This window comes from Mchenga conophoros, linkage group LG10 (assembly GCF_057382185.1).
Source record: "Mchenga conophoros isolate Kocher_MC1m ecotype Shallow Benthic linkage group LG10, M_conophoros_male_GT1.1, whole genome shotgun sequence".
Taxonomy (NCBI): Eukaryota; Metazoa; Chordata; class Actinopteri; order Cichliformes; family Cichlidae; genus Mchenga; species Mchenga conophoros.
Genome location: NC_140535.1, coordinates 11,489,600 through 11,511,022, shown reverse-complemented (window position 1 = coordinate 11,511,022; position 21,423 = coordinate 11,489,600). Strand labels below are relative to the sequence as shown.

At 38.6% G+C, this 21,423-nt stretch overlaps 1 protein-coding gene across 2 annotated transcripts in view; it reads right to left on the bottom strand.

The window, feature by feature from the left end:
- gabra3 (gamma-aminobutyric acid type A receptor subunit alpha3) overlaps window positions 1–21,423 on the bottom strand; it is a 118,337-nt gene that overhangs the window by 9,599 nt on the left and 87,315 nt on the right. For both annotated transcript variants that reach the window (XM_085288546.1, XM_085288547.1), the window contains exons 5-9: window positions 18,563–18,783; window positions 10,582–10,664; window positions 9,645–9,788; window positions 7,356–7,508; window positions 4,789–4,994 (exon numbers count right to left, since the gene is read on the bottom strand). In XM_085288546.1, coding sequence (XP_085144672.1) covers window positions 4,789–4,994; window positions 7,356–7,508; window positions 9,645–9,788; window positions 10,582–10,664; window positions 18,563–18,783 — 807 coding nt within the window. The remainder of the gene's footprint in view (window positions 1–4,788; window positions 4,995–7,355; window positions 7,509–9,644; window positions 9,789–10,581; window positions 10,665–18,562; window positions 18,784–21,423) is intronic.

The window sequence follows — 21,423 nt, the reverse complement described above, 5'->3', positions numbered from 1 at the left end:
TGACAGTCTGTCCCTCTCTAAGACTGGAGCTGAAGTGTTGGCGTAATAAATAGCCCCAAGTATGTGAGCATGTGGGTATGTGAGTGTGCAGACTGTCTATAGGGAGCCACGATGTCCCTGTTTGTGTTCCTGTGGACACGTTTTGACGTGAGCATTTAAGTGTGTATTTAGGTAGAGGCACTTGCGCTATCAAAATTTGGAGGAACTTGCTAGTTGCATGGGTGGCCTCTCTTAATAATTATGTCATTTAGTTATGATATTATATATAAACATGAAATAGACCTTTCTGATTTCACTTAAGGATGTGTTAATGTACACTATATGGAAAAAAAGGATTCTAACATTTGAATTCAGGTGTTTTCTGTCCTTTTGCCACAGATCTATGAAATCAAACACCTAGCCATGCGGTCTGCCTTTACAAACATTTGTTAAAGAATGAGTCACTCTAAAGAGTTCACTGATTTCAAGTGTGGCACTGTAATAGGGTGCCATGATGGCAACAAGTCAGTTCGTAAAAGTTGCAAGCTATTCCACAAAGAGCTGTGAGAATCTTGAGAACTGGATGAACTCGGGCAACGTAAATTTACAGAGTGGGGCTGCCATGTGCTGAGGTGCATAGGGTGTGAAAGCCACCAACAGTCTGCTAACTCTGGCATTAACATCAGCACAAAAATGGTGCACCAGGAGCTTCATGACATGGGTTTCTTTAGGAGAGCAGTTCCTGTAGGGTCTAGTGTGTAGGCGGCCTATTACATTTGTTAATATAGCATCGCATGGAAAACGCCAACAACAAGGGGTCAGCAATTTAGTGGTATTTCATGCTTGCTACATCAAAAAACTTGTACAAAAGAATGCTTCCAAGTATCCTCCTTGCAGTGAGGAACACAGCTTAACACCCAAGTATCTCTATCATTATTGGGACTGAAAAAGTACAAAAGTGCACCCCTGGCCTCCAGAAATGTCAACTCACCTTTGTTCTTTCCACCTGAGTGCATCAAAACTTCCAGAATACATTCTACTGACATGCAAGTGCTTGTGCTAATAAGAGATAATGAATTATTCTGGTAAAATGTTGATGAAGTTATTATGTACTGCAGATGCGTAGACACACACATGCGCACACACACGCACACACGAAACCGCGATCACCCCTTGGCCGCAGCAGAGCAACCCACAGCCAGTGCAACCCACAGCCAGTGCTTCTGCCTCTGCTGATAAAACAGCACATGATATCCAACATAGCAGTGTCCAATCATGTGTCACAGAGTGCTGAGAATATGCAGGCTTTTCCAACCAAACTCCCCACCGGCTAATTTCTGTAATAACCTCACCTTCAGCCGGAGAGGGGAGAGCTAATTAGGCAGATTGCCTGTCACAGAAAATGGTCGAATAAAAGCAAAGGAAAACTACATCGATGCTCCATAACCAGTAAAGTAAATTAGTGCGCACACACTCATCTGTGGATCATATCTGAGACCTAAAAAAAGAAAGCAGCCTAAGGGTGATGAAGTCATCATTTGGTTCCGGTAGGAGTGGTGGCTGAAACCCTAGCTCTGATGGCTGCGGGGCTAGATTTTTAAAAAAGACTTACTAGCTAAAACTTCTCTCCTGAAGAAGAGGTTTTGCTTATGTAGCTCGTGCTCATTAACAGTCATTTTTCTAAATTTGCTAAAAAAAAAAAAGGGAAATATATGCAGTGCCTGATTGCTTTGGATTCCAGTAGCTCGTTCTAGCAGGCAGTGTGTTAGGAGTGTCACGTCTCCCTCTGTGACCCCATTCTATTTTATCTATCATGACAACTGCATGCTCAGCACAGTCCCTGAGAACCCAGTCCAGGCTGTTGCCATTAAGACGAGCCATCAAAGAGGAGGGGCGGGGAAAAAAAAGAAAAAGAAAAGAGAAAAAAACCTCCTCTCTGCAGCAGTGTAACGCAGCAAATTATCCCCACCAACTGAAAAGTTCTGTGGCAGCAATATGCATTTCTGCCAATCGCTCCGAGGACCAAATGTCAAACTATAGAAAAAGCGGGAAAAGGCTGTACTGATTGTGTCAAACAGTTTGTACAATGGTAGCAGAAAATAGATTCGTGGCACTGTCTGTCACAGAAGAAATAACTTTCCCTTTATGTTGTGTCTGTGGCTGTGTTTTTATGCGCTCACAGCAATACAGTAATAGCACTGCCACTATTTACCACTGGCACAGCTTCATAATGTTTCTTATATGAGTCTTATATGTTTTTCCAAGCACCCCAGAAGGCTGTCCTTTTAATATAGCTTTGCTTATAAGCCACAGTTAATACTCCTTTTCTCAGTTTGAAATGGACTGTGTTATACATATATCAGGTAAACTCATTTTAGCTGCACAATTACTAACTTATATTAGTCTTTTTATGCTGGTGTGCTTTGTTTTTATTGTTCTAATGTTCAGTTCTATGTACCAGGTCTGTCCTTATTGAACTTAAGCTACTTCTTCATGCAGCCCCCCCCTTTTTTAGATGAACTCACTCTGATCATAGACTGTATATAAAAGATGGGTGTAGCCACCAAGACCCTGTTTTGTTTTTTTGTTTTTTTGACAAAAGCAGGAAAAGTCTGACTGATCACCCCAAAGCATACCCAGCCTTTTGCTCCTTTTTGAGTCTAATGAGGACAGAAAGCTGTAAAAAGAATATCATGCACATTCAGTAAGACTTGAAACTATAGCTCTCATGGCTGGGGACTGCAGAAAAGTGTTTAGTGAAGTCAAAGTTTAAGTGAGCAGTAGGGTCATTTCCCCAAAGAGAGACTTCTTCTTGCATCCAGAGAAGTTGCCTCCTGCTGGCCACAAGAAAGAATCCAAACCTGAGTGACTTTAGCACTTTCACTTTTCAGACCTGGAAGCTACGTCAGTGTTTTATATGCAGTCTATAGTTCTAACTGGCTGACATGCAAAATGCTCCTCCAAGAATCTCTCCATGGTTCCAATGTCAGTGACTCACTATGTAAGTTAAGAGAAATAAAGGTGATGTTCAGTACATGCTAAAGTCTTTTGCTTTTGACTTTCTAGGAGCATTTTTACATATGTCTATCTAAGGCTTTTGTAAAAGAGCTAAATAACATGAGAATCTTATATCATAACAGTAAATGACACAGCCTGATTTTAAACTGGTATTTAGTGCCTGGTGAGATTGATGTTAAAAGAAAAGAAGACTATTTTGATATTTAATGTAAGTTTTTAATCTGACTTAGTTTCTTTCATTTCACTACGTCTGTGTGCCTACAATTGTTTTTGATTTAATGCTATCATTTACAAACACATGAAAAGTCCACCAGAGAGGCTCGCCCTGGGCAGGATTAACTTTTAAGGGAACAGCAGAGTATTTTATGTGGGAGTAGGTAATAGATAATAGGTATGGATTTGTAAATAATTGGATATAATTATTATATTATTATATAATATTATACTACTGTATATATTTTTAACTAACTGAGCAGATTTTGACAATACTTTAAACATACGACAAATAACTTCAAAAAAAGGCAGATGTAAAAGTGAGGTCAGAGGTCAAATGTGACATGACATTTAGATGCAAACTATAGTGTTAATATTTAGAACCTCCATATACTGGCAGCATTTCCTAAATCTTCCAATACAAACAAAGGCTGTGAAATTTTAAGCACATAAAGGTCATTTTATGAAGGTCTGGCCTTATTTTATCACCATTATTATTATTTCAATTATTATCAATCAGTTATTATCACTTTGACCTTCAAATCATTGAGTTAAAGAAGAGGTCAGAGGTCAAATGTGACATGATATTTTAAATCTTTCTATATGTTGACAGCAAACACAACGCTTGCCATACGTTTTAAGTTATAAGGCTTTTTGTCACTCTTCGACCAATAAATCACGAGGGTGACCATGAAGACCGTGGTGGATCTAAGACACTTTTTAATGGCTCGTGCTCTACACTACAAAAAAGTTTGATCAGAATTCATTGAAAACTTTTCAAGCTGTCGTGATTACAGACGGAATGATCTTTCCAGTAAGGTAATCATACAGATCATATTGCATTTAAAGGCTGAAGCTGTCATGAGAAACATGTGGCTTGATTTAGGTGTTTTTTTTTTCTCTTTGAACAACAACTTCTTTGGATACATATCTGGTTGTTCCCTCAATATAAACCATTAAATAGGCTCAGGCATGGAGATCTTTTTATTTTATTTTCTTTGTTTGGCTATTGATAATGTACAAGATGTGATTTATCTTCAATATCACGTGATTCATTTTAAACAATATACTATATAGATGTAAATGCACCATCTTTTCTGGGGAGAATAAGGCTGCATTGACTTTAGGATGAGAGTTGAACATATGCTGCCATCATAAATCAGGGCCAGCGTCTCTGGGAGTTTACCTCTGTTTTTGCTCTCACTGTTCCGCCCCACTGTCTCTGTTCCATTTGGCAATGAATAAATAAAAGGTCTCTTTACAGGCTTTACAAAGTACTCCATGCTGCATTAAGGATACTTTCTATGTGTTTCCAAACTGCAATTTCCCCTCATCACTCCTCCAGAATCAAGTGACATTTTTAGCAACTTCTTTTTTTTGGATTAATTTTGAATTTAGTAAGCAAAGAAAAGTTGCGTGAGCCTTTCCCCTGAACTAGCTGCCTTTCATTCTGTTTTTGTCCTCACATATTGGTGATAGTTAATGTTGGTGCGCTGCGATGAATCGAAAGAGCAGGCGTCACACATCCATCATTTTTTTTTTGATTACATGAAACTGTTGCAAATGAGAATCACTCACCCTTATTTCCATGCCCTCTTTTTTCCCATCCCATGCCCAGCTGCGCTTGGTGAAGTAGTTGACTGTGGCAAACTCAATCAAGGCAGAGAAGACAAAGGCATAGCACACAGCCATGAACCAGTCCATGGCGGTGGCATAGGCCACTTTAGGAAGGGAGTTTCTAGCACTGATGCTCAAGGTAGTCATGGTTAGGACAGTGGTGACACCTGAGGAGAGAATAAAAGATCAGCAGATATTTCATTATTTCTGAAATTAAACATTTGCGGTAATTCAATTCAATTTTATTTATATAGCGCCAATCACAACAACAGTCGCCTCAAGGTGCTTTATATTAAGCGTAAGCAAGTGCCATGTAGTTCCTGTGCATTCAAGAGAAGGAAATTTTCTACCAATGTCTTCAGTCACTGGGAAATTCTCTTCAAAAATTGGATAAATAACAATGTGGCAGTGAACTGTCCCTTTAAAAGAAAGTTACTTACAACTCAGTCATGGTTTGTTTGGGTTTTGCTATCCTGGCACTAAACTCTCACTTTATACTGACCAACATCTCTTTAGAGATTTAAGAGAAAAGAAAGCTGCACTGCAACATAACAATAGTCTGGATTATGGCTAGAAAAAGAAATGTTAATGCGTACTGTCTCTTTAAACCTAATATAGATTCACTTTCCTGGGTTTGGTATTAGGTGTAAGTTATAAACTAAAAATGATGGTGTAGTTCCCTGCATTGCAGAGCTTTACATAATCTACTGTATGAAATCAAAAAGTCTAGCCCCATACAGATGACATAACTCAGTGGTGCATAAACATTCAAAGTACACTGGGTCAGTCTTGCAAGTTCAAACAATGAGAATGTAGAATCTCTGTAATGACCCACTACGGAGGATTTTTCAGGCTATGTTCTTCTGTTCAAACCAGTCTGATGAATGTATTTTCTTACTAGACTTATCTACAGTACAACGAATGAAAATATTGAAAGTTTCCTTTAGCTTATACACAAACAAAGAGACATGCTATTGACCTGCATACATAAAGCACAACCTGTCTAAGCTGCAGGATTGCGTGCAAAGGTAAATCGCTAAATGACACCACTTTTGAAAAATGAGCAGCAGATCTACATCTGCTAAAATTAATTAAGGCGAAAACGATGTCTTAAAACGTTCTAAATTTCGCAGATCATTTCACAACCTGGCCTTTACAGTCAGGGCGAATGGAAATGAAAGGCAGCTCGGACAATGTTCGCCCATCGAAGCGCATCGCTTTATCTGTTCCAACCTTTCTCATCTGATAAAAGACGGATACAAAGGAGGCTTAAAAAGGCTGCAACAAAAGAGTGATACATGGCTATTCATGGGCTGATTGATTTGCAGGTAATGCATTTCTAATCTTGACTTTGTTCCACCATTTACATAAAATTAGAATATTCATCTGTACAAAAAGCAGTCCTCATTACAACAGCAATTAACTGGTGTCAGAGACGAGGACATCTGGTGCTTGCGGTAACAGTGAGTAATGCTCTTATATAAAATGCAGGTATAAATCAAAAAGTATCGAGTCTTAACTAGAAATATAACTTGGAAGGTGACTGAGGATGCAAAAACAAAAAAGATAAATTAGATTACGCAGGTAATGACAGCCACATGCTCTCATAAACCAAGGGACTGTAAGCATGATGGCGAGAAAACTAAAACCAACACAGCTTGAAACTGTCCACTGAGAAAACGGCACTGATTAAAATTACTATCATAATGTGAAGGAAATTGTCCCCTAAAAATTCAACCTCTTATGGGGCTGAAGTGATTCTTAGACGACTGTGTAAGAAAAATCTAATAGTGGGTGTATTTGTGCAGAAGTGAAGGAGATATGGTTATTCAGACTGCACAAAGGGAGCTGGAACAGTTTTTATCTTCTCAGCAACGCTTTGCCTTGCATACATTTTTAAAATCTTTTGCGCAATATATGCTTCTGCATGTACCTGTCTAAATGCAAAAATGCTAACCGTGTTTAGATTTACATAAGACTACTCATATTGATTATGCAGCGCAATAACAACAACTGCAGGAGAAGGAAAATTACATTCCTTATTTGAGTACCTTTGAGTTGATCACATCTGACGCAATGTTCTTAGCATGAATCAAGTTCGATGGACAAATTGAATCTATTATTATTCATGGCTTAAAGGGAGAAAACACAGTCAATTGTCGCGATGGCAACTGGGAAATGTCTCTATATTAAAGAGGAATTGTTATGAAAAATAAAGGAAAAATATGACATGTAAATGCTTTAAATCTTGTTTTATGTTCTCTGTATTAACAGCAGAATAAAGTCAGAACTGATAAAATGAATTATTTTCAGTGCTCCTGTGCACCTGAATGTACTAAGCTAACTAAAGCTAAAAAAAGAGAACTTTCATGCTCAAACCTTTTCAAACCGTTTACTTGTTTGCCAAGTCCTTAGACAGTGCATTTCTGTTACCTCATCATTTAATAGCCCTCTGATTAACTAGCTTCTTCAATGAATCATTTAATGCATTTATTTGAGCTGGATTTAAAACACGAGATAGCACTCACCGAATACTGTGCGCGCCGGAACGGATTCTCTGTTTAGCCAGAAGGAGACCTGAGACAGTATGACAGTCATGATGCACGGAAGGTAGGTTTGAATCACAAAATAGCCAATTTTCCTTTTCAAATGGAAATATGTTGTCATCACTACATATTCGCCTGAGGGGAAAAGAGACAAACAGAAAAAGATGGAGAGACACAGACAGGGTCATGATTATTAATATACTTGTTCCTCGCTCAGAGCAACACAAGGAAAAATATTTGAAAATTGATGCATTAATGTTTGAACATTAACGTGCATGTGACAAGACGTGAGCAGTATTGAGACAGAAAATGCTTAGATGCTTAAAATATTCCAAAGATGTTGATGCACACTTCCAAACCTTAAGCTACAGACTGTATATAAAAGATGGACATAGCCACTGTGTCAACACCCATTGGCTAGTTTGGCCTTAATGCCTCAAGCTGAGAATGCTAGGTCCTAATGAGCTGAAGGACTGCATTCTCAAAGGTTTCTATACAACATGATTTGATTTTGGAACAACAGGAGTCGCCACCTGCTGGCTGATAGTAAGAATGTAAGTTTAAGTAACTTGCATTGGCTCAGATGAGAAGCTATGTCCATCTTTTACTTACAGCAAGAGTTTTTAACCGTAAGAGACAAAAAAGTATAATAATAACTAAATAATAAAGACTGTAAACAAACAGACTGGCAGATGACATCACATTGATGTCATTAATAAGACATATACAAAGTGTCACATTCTTTTAAGTGCACATTTACATGTTCTTTGGGATGTTTTTTGCTGTTCATATAAATATGTCAATTATACTAGCAAATGGATAAACTCACATCTTCTCCAACTGCCAGCTCTCAGTGCCATGTTTGCAATCTGTGTTACGAAGATAGGACGAAAAACAGATTTCCATCCCTGAGGTGTTTTTTTGGTTTTGTTTTTTTCTGAGGAGAATCAAACCAGAGCTGAACGGGCTCAAATCCTCCCATCCCCCTAGATCACTATAGTCCATTAGGTTTAAAGTTTAAAGCTTTTCCAACCGCCATAAGCTGAAGTGGTTTATGAAAGAAATCGCACTGACTCTATCATGAATCTTTGGTACTTGTCAGACTTCTGTTGGTCTTCTTCCATCGCTGCAATTCTCCTGACTTACATTCAACCCACCAAACAGCACAAACAATAAAGATACTCTCAAGGAACGCATCCTCTGTAGAGTTAAACAGGTGCAGTTATTTAAAGGAGACACACACATACACACACACACTTTTATTTCTTGGAAAACAGGAGTGCCATCTAACAAAGTGGATTCTTGGTGCTTTAGTCTCCAAAGACAACTGAAGTCTGACAGATATCAGCGACTCTGTGGCTCACCTCTTGAAAGTTTCACAAGCAAACAGCTTGAATGCAAAGGTTAAATCTCTCAAAACTGAGAGCAGCGTGGCTCGCTGGTAAGCTGTTTTACTCTTGTGATTTCCAAATGCCCCACTAAAGCAACTTTTTATTTTTAGCTTTACCATTACAAGCTCTTTGGTACTTTATCTAGTCCTATTACACCATTAACTAAAGCTGCTGATTGATGTTAGCGGTACATGATAGTGACTGATAAGTATAATAAAAATGCAGCACATTCTTGAAGGTGTTTGAACTCAAATGATCTATTACCAGTGAGATGCTGCTGCTGTAAATATTTGCAGCATATGTGAGTACCCTGCCCTCACCGTGCTATTTCATCCCTTTATATTAAATTGCTAACATAAGCTTTAAGCCCTCCAATGGGGAAATAACAAAAACATTTATTTTTGTGTGACAGATAAAAAGGATTCTGCAACAGTTTTGAAGATAAGATTTTAAGATCAAATGAATATGCAATCAAAAGAAAGGGCTAGACGATGGTTATCATAGTTGACTCTTGGCTGAACCCCAAAGGAAAGTGAAAAAAACCAAAAAGAAACTTTCACCTCTGGCAAACGTCTTCATATTATCTTGGTATATATGCTGAATAGTTTCAGTCATCATTTTCTCGATGGAGCCAAACAATGCAAGATGAATTTAAACTGACAGAAACTGTTGAGAAACTGCAGACTGTTTATTAATTTGGAAGACAAATTACACAAGAGCCACTATATCTCAGTGGAATAGATTATATGCAGTTTATCTTTCAAAAGTGAGAATTCGATCACTTTTGAGTACTCAAAATCAACTTTTTGCCTGTTCCAGACAAACTCTGATTTCCCTTACAGTGTATTGTATGCTGCTGTCTGTACCCAGAATGGCATACCTGTGCTGGAACTGATGGTTTCTTTGCCAATAACATGTCCCAGTAAGTCATATTGGTTCAGCCTGGAGCCGTCCTCTGCCACAGCGACAGACCTCTCGTCACCCTGGGTCCACAGGTAGATCACCTCATTATTTGTGTAAGCATCTGAGCAAACAGAAGACAGCCCCCAAAAAACAGACAGCATAGGTGAGAGCTCAAAATATGGGTGCAATATTTTCTGTTTTTCTCCTACCTCTGCACATTGTAGGATTATCAGCATTTGCTTTGGCAAAAAGTTAACTGCTGACTTCAGGATCTAAAAGACATTTTTCCTAAATTCCAGTAAGTCATTCATGATAATACGCAGCGTCCATCCAGTATTGATCGGGCTGATAGACCTGCGGCCGATAATGATATCAGGTTTCACAAAAAAATTCCTTTTACTGTGTTCACCACCCTGAGATTTAATCCTCACGCTTCAGGGGATCACTGACTTTTCCTCCATTGCCACTTTTTAAACTAAATGTATCCAAAATGAATGCTCTACCTATCAGCATCATTTTATGTTGAGAGATATAAGCATTGATGCTAACACATCAAACTATATCTAATGCTGTGTTTGAAACAGTAAATAGCCTATGCTTGTGTATGGATGGTTACATGCCCCGCACTATGAGCATACTGAAAGTAATTTAAGCACATTAACTGTCGCTGTGGCGATGCCTAAAGGGTGCAGCCCAAAGAGGGAGAAGATCTTTATTAATAAAATTTTCTCTTAACTGCTTTTGTTATATTACCAAACATCATACTGCAGTGTAGTTTTAGCCTTTGTTTTGTTTTTCTTCTTTTTTTATAGTTCAGGAAAAGGTTCCTAACACCTGCAGAGAACCATCCCCACTGTTTCAGATGTCTGATCTTATATAAAACACTTTTGTTTTGACCATCTGGACTGACTTACAACTTCCAAACTTCAGAGGACAGGCGTGTGCATCCATCGGGAAATCCTCCAGGTGCATGGGGCACTCGGCATGAATGGTCAACCTGTGGGGGCAGAGGGAAAGAAAATGCATCACTGTTCAGTCTGCAGGATGGTTGAACAGGTCATTATAAACAAATGATGATGCATAATGATGTCAAATATTTCTGCAGAAACATAATTTGGAGCATTTTCATAGAGATATGTGAGACATGTTGGGAAGGTCTTATGCAAATTGCTTTATCGTGCATCAAAATTGGCTTTCCCACAAATCCAAATGTAGACCAAATAATGCTTTAATCTCTGAGTTTATTTCAAAACCAGGGATTTGTGTACGTGTGAATAAAAACTGAAGGAGAACAGATTATATCCTCTCTCTCTCTCCTCCTTTGCATCACCACCCTGTCAGTGGTAATTAGAAGGCAGACATGGACTAAATCTCCAGAGAGCACCCAAATTTGTTTCAGTTGGTCAAATGGCCAGGCCACAAAAGGCACTCTGCAAGTAAACAGAGAAATTGTGCACGTTATCTCACTCATACATGTTTAATCAACATCGGGGCTACATTTGCCGAGTTCAAACAACACAGCAACTAATTAAATGCCATCCTTTGGTGCACTAACTCACACATAAACCCCCCAAACTGGGTTATTTAAACTCAATTATACCATATTTACCCTGTACATCCATTGAAAACTGGGTTTTTATTGGGTAGATTCTTTTGGTCTCACTGTTTAATGTTGCAGAAAGTCCCACAAGTTTATTTGTAGCCACAGCCTTAAAATGTGTAACATCGCGGGCTGCCTCCACAGACAAACTTTCTGTTTCCAATTAGCTCATTGTGTTGTATTTACAACAATGCCAAGCCTGTTTTTGCCTCTAACTCGCTTCTGTGCTCTCTGTTGCTGCCTCATTACTGATAAGTGGCTCACTATCTACACAAGCTAATGCTTTACAACATAAATGTGAGAATCTTTTGCATCACACGGTACTTAAAATCAACATTCACGCGCTGTACTTATACTCTGACAGAAACAAAGGCTACAAGAAGACAGAATGGTTTTGATTAAAGACAAAAAGGCAAGCTGTCTTCATACAGAGCTTACAACTATATCATCAGCCTTGCAAAGAAGCGCTTGGGCATAGAGGTACCTTACACAGCATGTGTCAGCAATTTATGGTACTCACAATGACAATGCAGACATGCTGGTGTTTTTTGGGGAGGTGAAGTCTGATAAACTTTGGCAACGTTTACAGAACCATAAAACACCAATGAACACACATTGAAACCTCTAAAAAAAGGTTCCTTTTTCTGTCAGCCACTTCTCCTTAGCCACCCTTAGTAACCTAGTAAATGGTATTTTTTATATTCTAGAGGTGTTTACATTTCAGACTCAGGATTGTAATCAGGTGAAATGGACCACATGTTCCAATATATGATAGAGAGAAAAAAATTAACGAAAATAATAAAATTGCAAAAATAAAATTAGTACTAGTAGTTTTTTGGTAGGGTTGTCTAACATTACAGTGTGATTGCGTCTAAAAATTAAGTTAAATCTATTTTGCTTAATGTTTCTTTGCTGCCTTCAAGCCGCTGAATGGAATTCTTGTCTGAACCGACATTTCTGCCTTTCTTCTCTTAACCCTTCCTCTTGCCTTACAATTTGTTCTGGCATTTTCTCTAAAATAATATATTCCACTTTAATGTATTTAAATAGACCTAGCTTATTATACTTTCAAAGCCTTATTAAACCTTTCATGCCTAATTTTAGTTTTAGCATATATATATTAAAATATATGTATATATTTAAAATCATATGATAATTAAATATATACAGAAAGAATTGGCCACACTTATATGTGCAACCGGACAAAAAAAATAAAATGTATATATATTATAAAAAAGTATTATTTCACCCATCACTTATGCTCTGTTTCATAACCCGAGACTTATCAAATCAAACAAAAACACTTAACTGATTGACAGTGACTGATTACTCAAATTTAATTTAACAGTATTACTCCTTCCAGTATTAATTTATTAAAGTACTGCTGATGACGGGTGACAGGAATGGCAGCACTGTTCATAAACCAAAGCACTGGGCAATTTGAAATTGGATCTGATGACTGGTGCAAGTTAAGTGATCGTTATTACAAAGTAAATATTGATGTGCAAAGTGAATGACAATCGACTGAATAGCTGTTAAAACATGTTACTAAAATATTAGTATAATTTGAGTAGAAAGCTTCATTTGGAAAGCATCGTTTTGATCTGCCCCCACAGAAATTCTTAATTTCTTGAAGGGCTTGAAACATTTGCAGGCATATGCAAGAACAGCCAGACTAGAACAATAATAAAGGAAGACAAAGCAAAGAATTAATGAGGCGACTGCTACCACTGTGCTCTTTTGAACAATGTGAGACATGATGGGTACCACCCAACTATTTTCTAATCCAGGACTGTGGGGGCAGCAGTCTAAGCAGAACCCCACCACCTCCTCCACTTCTTGTGTATGTGTGCATATGTGTGTTTCGGATATCAGAAAGCTTCCAAACCACCAGGGAGTAAAAATTTCCCAAGTGTGTCCCAGAACTTCATCGGAATCTTCTCCCTCCTGAACTCCCTTCTTAGAGTGAACCCAGACATCCTTCAGGAAAAGCTCATTGTGTCGGTCCTTTTGTTTTGCTCGCTACTGACTGGTTGTGGCCATAAGGGAGGGTCTGAACAGTTGCTGCCCAGAAAATCAACAGCTATGCCTTGTGGCTGTTTTCACCACAACAGACCTCTATAGCTGCACTGATCCACTGATCAACCTGCTGCTTCAAGGTAGAGTGATCAGTCCACCCTCTTCCAGCAGAGAACCATGTCTTCAGACTTTTAATCCTCACACTGCTTAGCTGCTTTGCAGTGTATTCACTGTGTACAATAATACAACACTTGCCTTCACAGATACCAGTTTTTATATTTGTTTGATGCCTGTCTTTATTTGTTCATGTGGATCACACCCACTGCCATCACTGAAGTCTTTCTTTAGTTAAATACAATTCTTTTGTTAAAGTAAAAATGTATTTCACTCTGGAAAAGGGGGGGGGGGGAGACACAGGAGTCATGCTACTAGCAAGCTATAGATCATATAAAACAATCTATTTATTTAGTTTTTTATATACTAAATATACCAAATGTTTAAAGACAAGACAAAAACTTGTGTCTTAGCAGCATTGCTTTTGTATTGTGTTGCTTTTATAGTCACATAGCAGCGTGTTAAGTGAAGCATTACTTCTCAGCTTTGGCCGTGTTGAAAGGGCTTTCTGGCATTGTAAATCCCCAAGTACGGCTGTACAGTTGTATTTGTTTTTGGTGGTCTCTAAGCTGTTAAGTCCACTTAGTAAATGATACATTCGCATACAATAAATTCTTGAAACAGCTTTTAATGACAAATATAAACCTGCATAAACCTCTCTCTCTTTAAAAAGTACACCTGAGTCTTCTCACAAATTAATATTAGTGAGGGACAGAGAAATGCCGAAGAAGAAGCAAGGAGGTTGAGTTAAAATGAGGTGAACTGTAAATGAGTGACAAATGCTTTCACAAAAAATAACCGCAGCAGCGCTGGCAGACAATACCAGCTCTCTAAATTCAGAAATAATGATGCAATCCTGCAGAGCCGAGGCCTTCATAGCATTTGTCAGTTCAGATCCTGTAGACGTGCTGATTAAATGGATTTAAGCAGTTGTTTAGTGAGGAATGTCAATCAAAGCGGGGCGCTATGGTGACGCACTGTGCACTAAACTTCCCGTGAGACAGATTTATATTCTAAAGCCTAATACCTGTGCAGTATGTGGAAATTTAAGGTATCAGTCTCTCCTTGGGAGTGTTTTCCAGTACCTCTAATAACACAGCAATATTTTCATGCAGATCCCCTTCAACTAATCACCCAAAGCTTAAGATAGATGAAAGGTAGCCCTAAAATTGAGAAAGTTCTTTGCCAGTGCTTTCAAAAATACATTCCATATTAAGTTTATGATATGAGTTTTATGATAGAGTCAGTAAAAGTAGGGATGGTCTAAAGAATACTTTGCAGTTTTTCATTAGGGCTTGGCAAGATATCAATATATTTGACAGAATTTTATATAAGACATGACATTATTGATGCTGTACATTGAGCGCGCAGATTTTCACCTACATGCATTTTAGCGGTTCAAAACAGTTAATCTCTCTCGCCGACTGCTCACACATTAGAATTCCAGATCTTAGTGTTTTTACTTTTTTGGCTCAACTCTGCAATGATAGAGGGGGATGCAGTTGTAAATTTGCATGAAGTAAGTGTTTATTTTCTTTATTCAGGCAGTAAAGATGGTTAACAACATTTGGATTTATGTAATAACACTATTTTTACTTGAACTATTCAGTTCATTTCCATTTTATTTATATAGCACCAAATCACAACAGCAGTCGCCTCAGGGTGCTTTACATTCTTAAGTTAAGACCCTTTAATAATGTAGAGAAAACCCCAACGATCAAATAACCACATTTGAACGTGCAATTGGCGACAGTGGGAAGGAAAAACTCCCTTTTAACAGGAAGGAGGGGTAGCCATGTGCTGCAACCATTTGGGGATGATGGGAGGACAAATAGCACACTGCGGAACTATGTTTTTAATGCTAATATTATATAATGTAATAATATTAAGGTCTCTAATGTATAATAGTGTTAATAATATTAAAGTATGCCATACCCCCCCCCAAAAGCATTGCAATGGGAAATACAGAATTCCTATAAATGAGTTTTATTTGCTGGTGTTTATTTTAGCTCCATAATACAACTAAGCTGGTTCCAAAAATGCTTTTGGGCCTCTAAGGATTATCAAGGATGCCAAGGATTATCATACTTAATCATGCAACTTTTTCATCATCTCACAATACATTTCCCTGCTTATTTAAACATGTTAGTCCTTGTAATACTACATCAGAGCTCAGGGATCTTTGTTGGCCTTGGCAGAACTGCCACAGCATCAGATCTACTCATGTGGGAGCACAAAATGATTTTTTCACCATTTCATTTTCACCCCTAAAAATCTATACTGACCTTGTGCACGAGCATCATAAAAACATTTCTGCAGCCTTTTCACGGCCTAGTGCAAAGCTGGTGAATGCTGATCGACAGGTTCAGTGTTTCCAGCCAAAGCAATCACAGAATTATTTTTGCTGTTATTCAGTACATAATGGTATTCAGTGACTATGACTGTCTTGCTGATGCTATTTACAGTGTACTTTACGCATGACATACACACAATGACACTCCTTTGATCAAGTGAGTATTATTCACTCGGCTGTCTGCGTGTGATACATATATGGGCCAGACTGGCTGCAAGTCAGCTATCTGACTCACAGACAGGTAAAAAGCACAATTTTATTCCTAAGATGTTAATTTTCACCCTAGTGCCACCACGGTGTTTGCATTCATGCTTTTAAATAAAATGTCTCTAGCTATTGAATTTGCTGATATACACACATCATCTTGTAAAAGCTAAACTAGGTTCTCTCATAATCTTCTAACTTTTCTTTGGAATCCGGGACTATAGTTTCCAATTTTCTTTCTATCAAATGTTCATGTTCTAACTGAAAAAAATATGACAAACATTCCGATTTCATTTGATGAAGGATGAGAATTTTGTAAATTCTCAGCTTGAAAAATGTTTTCAATGATTCAATATTGACTATTATTGGTGCTGTTCCTCTAATAGCCAGTTGAGGCAAGCTGGGAAAGTGAGTCAATAGACTGCCATGTTCAAATATCTGTATATAATGATTAGAGCATATTTATGTAAATATGCCTCTATGTACCCTTAACATTGGGCCAATCTGAATGAAACTTTGCATGGACATGGTGACACATACAGTAACTTCCAGTAACTTCTATATGATCTTTAAAAAACCCCATTTATTATAAATCAAAACTAAGTTTTTAAAAATGTTTTAATATTGGCGACAGAATTTTGCTTGACTTGACTAAATACAGGATGATGAATTTGAAAAACCATTACAGGCCTGGCAAAAACTGCCCACAGGCTGGAGTTTTATTCGTCCAACAAAACAACATTAAGAAGCATTTTTACACACTGATACAGAAAATGGCTTTGATCTTTATGGATAGTTTTCCTTTTCATATGGTGGGTCAATTTTGTTTGAATCAACCCATCTACATAAACTACTGGTCAAAAGTTTTAGAACACCCCATTTTTTTCAGTTATTTATTGTGATTCAAGTTGTTTAAGTCCAATGCATAGCTTGAAATGTTACAAAAGTAAGTGCTCAGATTTAAAAAACAAGGTTCAACAGTATGCCATCAAGCAGACGAAAAGGATGGTTCCACAGTGTGTGGCATCAACTGTCAGACATGGAGGAGGAGGTGTGATGGTCTGGGGCTGTTTTGCTGGATCCAGGGTCGGTGACTTGTACAGAGTGAGAAACTAAACTAAAACAGCTACCACAGAATTCTGCAGTACCCACTGGTTGCACCTAGTTGGTCAGGGGTTCATCCTACAGCCAGATAGTGATCCAAAACTTAAGTCCAAGACATGCCAGAACTACCTCAGGAAAAAAGAACAAGATGGTAAGCTTGAAAACATGGAGTGGCCAGCACAGTCTCCGGACTTAAACCTCAGTGAGATCGTTTGGGATGAACAGGACAGAAGAGTGAAAGCAGAGCAACCTTTAAGTGCCACACATTTATGAGAACTTCTGCAACAGATATATGAAAAACTTTCTGAAAAACATTTGATGTCTATTGTAGAAAGAATGCCAAGGGTGTGTTCAGCTGTTATATCTGTCAAAGGTGGCTACTTTGATGAGTCAAAAATTAGAAAAATTGGGGTGTTCTAAAAGTTTTTACTGGTAGTGTATAATACTACTACTACTATTACTACAACTAATAATAATAATCCAGTCGTTAAGTCTGACGTCACTAGCCGTGTCTGGGCCTAAACTCCGCTGCAGGTCGATCACTATGGCATTACTGAGAGTTGAAAAACTGTCTAAAGTCTTTCATCTTTAATAAAATGATCAACGTTCTGCTCTACCAGGTGTAACAATTGAGTTTAACATCCAGGCATCCATGAAAACGGAATTTATGACATTTAACGGAGTTGGAAGTTAGCAGGAAGTTAGCTTGCTAGCTTCCATCGAAATACAATATAGCATGTCCTGACTGCGTGGTTTTGGAAACAAATTAAAACATACAGCTCTGTTATCACTTCAAACATAAATGAAGAAAGAAAACTAAACAGCAGTGACGTTTGTAGGGTTACTGAAGTTTGGCTAGCTGTAGCTAATGATGTGCTACATGACCGCTAGCGACACAGCTATGTTAGTATAATATAAACAAGCTAACTTTTTTTCCACTCGATAAAAGTTAACGTGAGTGCTGAGCTGTAGTTACATCCTAAGGTTTTAAAAACTGAGCTTAAATAAATGATTAGCGGTAATAAAAGCCGAGGGAGGTCAACAGTGATTACTGACTGTTTTAGGAGCTTTTTGAGATTAAATAGAAGAAAATACAAAACATTAAACATGTTAACAACACAAAAGCCATATTAAACACAGACTACTTTAGGCCCAGAAGTAGGATTCGTCATGTCATCACTTAACGACCGGTTAGTGTATTTGAGGCTGAATGATAGGAGAGGAATGCTGTCACAGTCAACTGTATCCCAAGCTTCCTAGCATAAGCTTATAAGGAAGCGAGTCACCCTTTCATACATATGGAGAACTTCTGGCTGTAAAAAGTGCTGAGTGCCAGTGGGTGAAATCTTTTATTATGCTTTCTTTTTTCTTTTAGGAATGTCAAAATAAGGATGCTCTCATGCCAAATTAAGACGGTTAATATATCTACTAAACAGCACCTGCAGATTTTTTTTTTTCAAGTGATGGTGTTGACCTCCGAATCACCACAAAAAATGCTCACCTCATTGTGTATAGAAGCGTGCCGTTGTCGACTAGTCGTAGCAGTTTGTTAGGAGTTGTCATGTTGTGGGCTACAGATTTCTTTCCATTGTGGAAAAAAGTATCAGGAGTCCAGATCTTACTGGCCAGGAGGTTGTTGAGGGGTAAAACCTGCATGGGCCCATCGAACTTCAGCCGCTCATCCCTCCAACTCTGGCGAAAGAAGACATCGATGGTGTACTCCTGATGGGAAGAGAGTTTGAAGAAATAGTTAGCAAGGCAACAATTCACAAAACTGGGAACATGGCTCTCATTCAAGCCTTACGATGCTCTTATTTGTGAAAGCATACAAAAAAAAGGCTACATGATGTTAAGTTGAGCCACCTTTTTTGTTCCTTTATTTCCACTTTTGCTTTTCCTGCTTTAATGAGTCAAAGTGCATTTCCTTTTTTGTGTGACACGATTACTGCTCCGTTAACAATGTTGTGTTTCTCTCACACTTAAGGTGTTGGAGCCTCAGCGAGAAAGCTTGTAGAACATCTGTTTCATGTTTTATTAATGTGCGACACAGTATTTCTGCATCGTCACCAACACACGAAAGACCAAACAAACTAAAACAAATGCGGGAAGTAGCTGTTCAAAATGAATTTATTTCACATTATTCATTCAATGGGTCTTGGTGTCCTAGCAACTGCTTTTCCTCGCCAGCTGTGTACAGCGGCTTTGCAGACAGAGAGCTGAAGCTTGAACAGAGTGAGATGTGGGGAAGCTATGCCACAACAGTGCGCAACAAAGGCACGGTCCACGTGTTGCTAGCCATTTTGGAGCTTTTTGCTTGTTCGCTGAAACAGCTCAGGTACTGTGAACTGTAACTGGCTGCCCCCCTGAGTGACACCTTGATTAAGTCATTTCCCATTGGTTTTAACAACAGGATCCCGTCATGCTCAGTGGGAGAGGGTGTGCAGCTTTCATTCAACACAGCAACAGGTCTCCTCTAAACAGCACAGGATGGACGTCTGTTAATTGATGCGATTGACCTCCTAAAGGCCTGCAAACTTGCAATGCTATACAATAATTACATCGCATCTGTCCTCACAGCAGTGCTCTAAATAAAGCCCACAGAGAGCTTCACAGACTGATAAAAGCCAGAATGTGACTAACGTGCGCAACCCTCAATCACTTTATTTCATCTTTGCCCCATTTATTAATTAACTGCAGTCTCTGGTTCTTTCTTTTTTTAAAATGGTAAATGGTCTGTATTTGTATAGCGCTTTACTTGGTCCTAAGGACCCCAAAGCACTTTACACTATACACAATCATCCACCCATTCACACACTGGTGACAGCAAGCTTCAGTGTAGCCACAGCCACCCTGGGGCGCACTGACAGAGGCGAGGCTGCCAGACACTGGCGCCACCGGGCCCTCTGACCACCACCAGTAGGTAACGGGTGAAGTGTCTTGCACAAGGACACAACGAGAGACTGTCGGAGCCGGGGCTCGAACCGGCAACCTTCCGATTACAAGACGAACGCCCAACTCTTGAGCCACAATCACCTACTAAAGAGTTCAAAAAGTAAATCGTTAACTGTTTTTCCCATTAATTATGTCAGACTGATTCCTTCATGCATTAAGTTCTCAGTGCTGTCATCAAAGGACTCTCCAGGTCACAAAAAAGACTAATGACCAAACACATGTGGACAGTAGGGCAACCATGACACTGATTTATTGTTCTGTCCTGTGCATCTTTAACAAAAACTTTCCTGCACAGTCTAAGAAAGTTTGCTCTATCTTGGCATACAAAAAAGGAACCCTAGTAAAACATTTAAATCCCCATTGCCAAGGTTATCCTTTTGTTATGCATGTTAATCACGTCTTTATGAGATGCCAAATCAGGCCTCAATTAGTGTAAAACATGCAGTGATGTAAACTGACAATAGTGAGCTTGGCCCAGCTGGGGTGAAGCCATCATTTGTTTGTTTCTTTTGGACAGAACCTTCTGTAAACATGGGGAATTAATTTGAAGACTGAAAGACAGAAGTGAGGAAAAGTATAGTCAATCTCCACAAGGCCAAATGGCACAAACCATTCAGATGCCAGCTGGTGTTCCTCCAGGGACTGAGTGATTGATTTCTCCTTGACAGAGGAGACAGAGCGGAGCGTCTACCCAACAGTGGCTGTCAAATATCTTTTTTTACAGCAGTCAGAATCATGAATAGATTAACTATGGCAAACAACTCTAATTTAAAGAACCCCTTTAAACACATGACACAAGTATTGCAACCGCATTCATTATTTGTCTTCACATAATACACAGACCATTTTTACAAGATTGCTGGCATCTTGCCTTTATTAGAAAGATGGATATTTGGGGTGATTGATGTGCCCTGGATGGATTCAAAGTGAAAGGTGCAGATGCTCTGCCTTTTTTTACCCAGACAGCCCACAAATAAGTACAAATTCCATAACTGTAAAAACATATTTGCTAAGGATGTATGTTTATTGCTGCAGTTAAAAAACCAATGACATCATAAAAGTGGCAACTGGATCTAGACTACAAGAAAATTTGTGGAGCATGCTGAGCTGTAAATTAAATCATTTGATTGGGCTCTGATAAAAAAAATGTAAAGATTTGCATTTTATGGGTTGAAAATTCCTCAACAGGATGTATAAGCTCACCTTAAAACAAAAAGGTGCCTTTAAATGTTATGTATTGTGGACATGTATATATAACCTGTGAAGGACTGCTGACCTGTACAGGATGTACTCTAATCTGTTCACTATCAGCTGAGACTGAATCTATTTCCCTGGAATCCTAGTTGGATATTCAGTTTTGAAAATGAGCAGATGAAGGGTCACCTTGTAAAGCTAGTGCTGACATAAAGT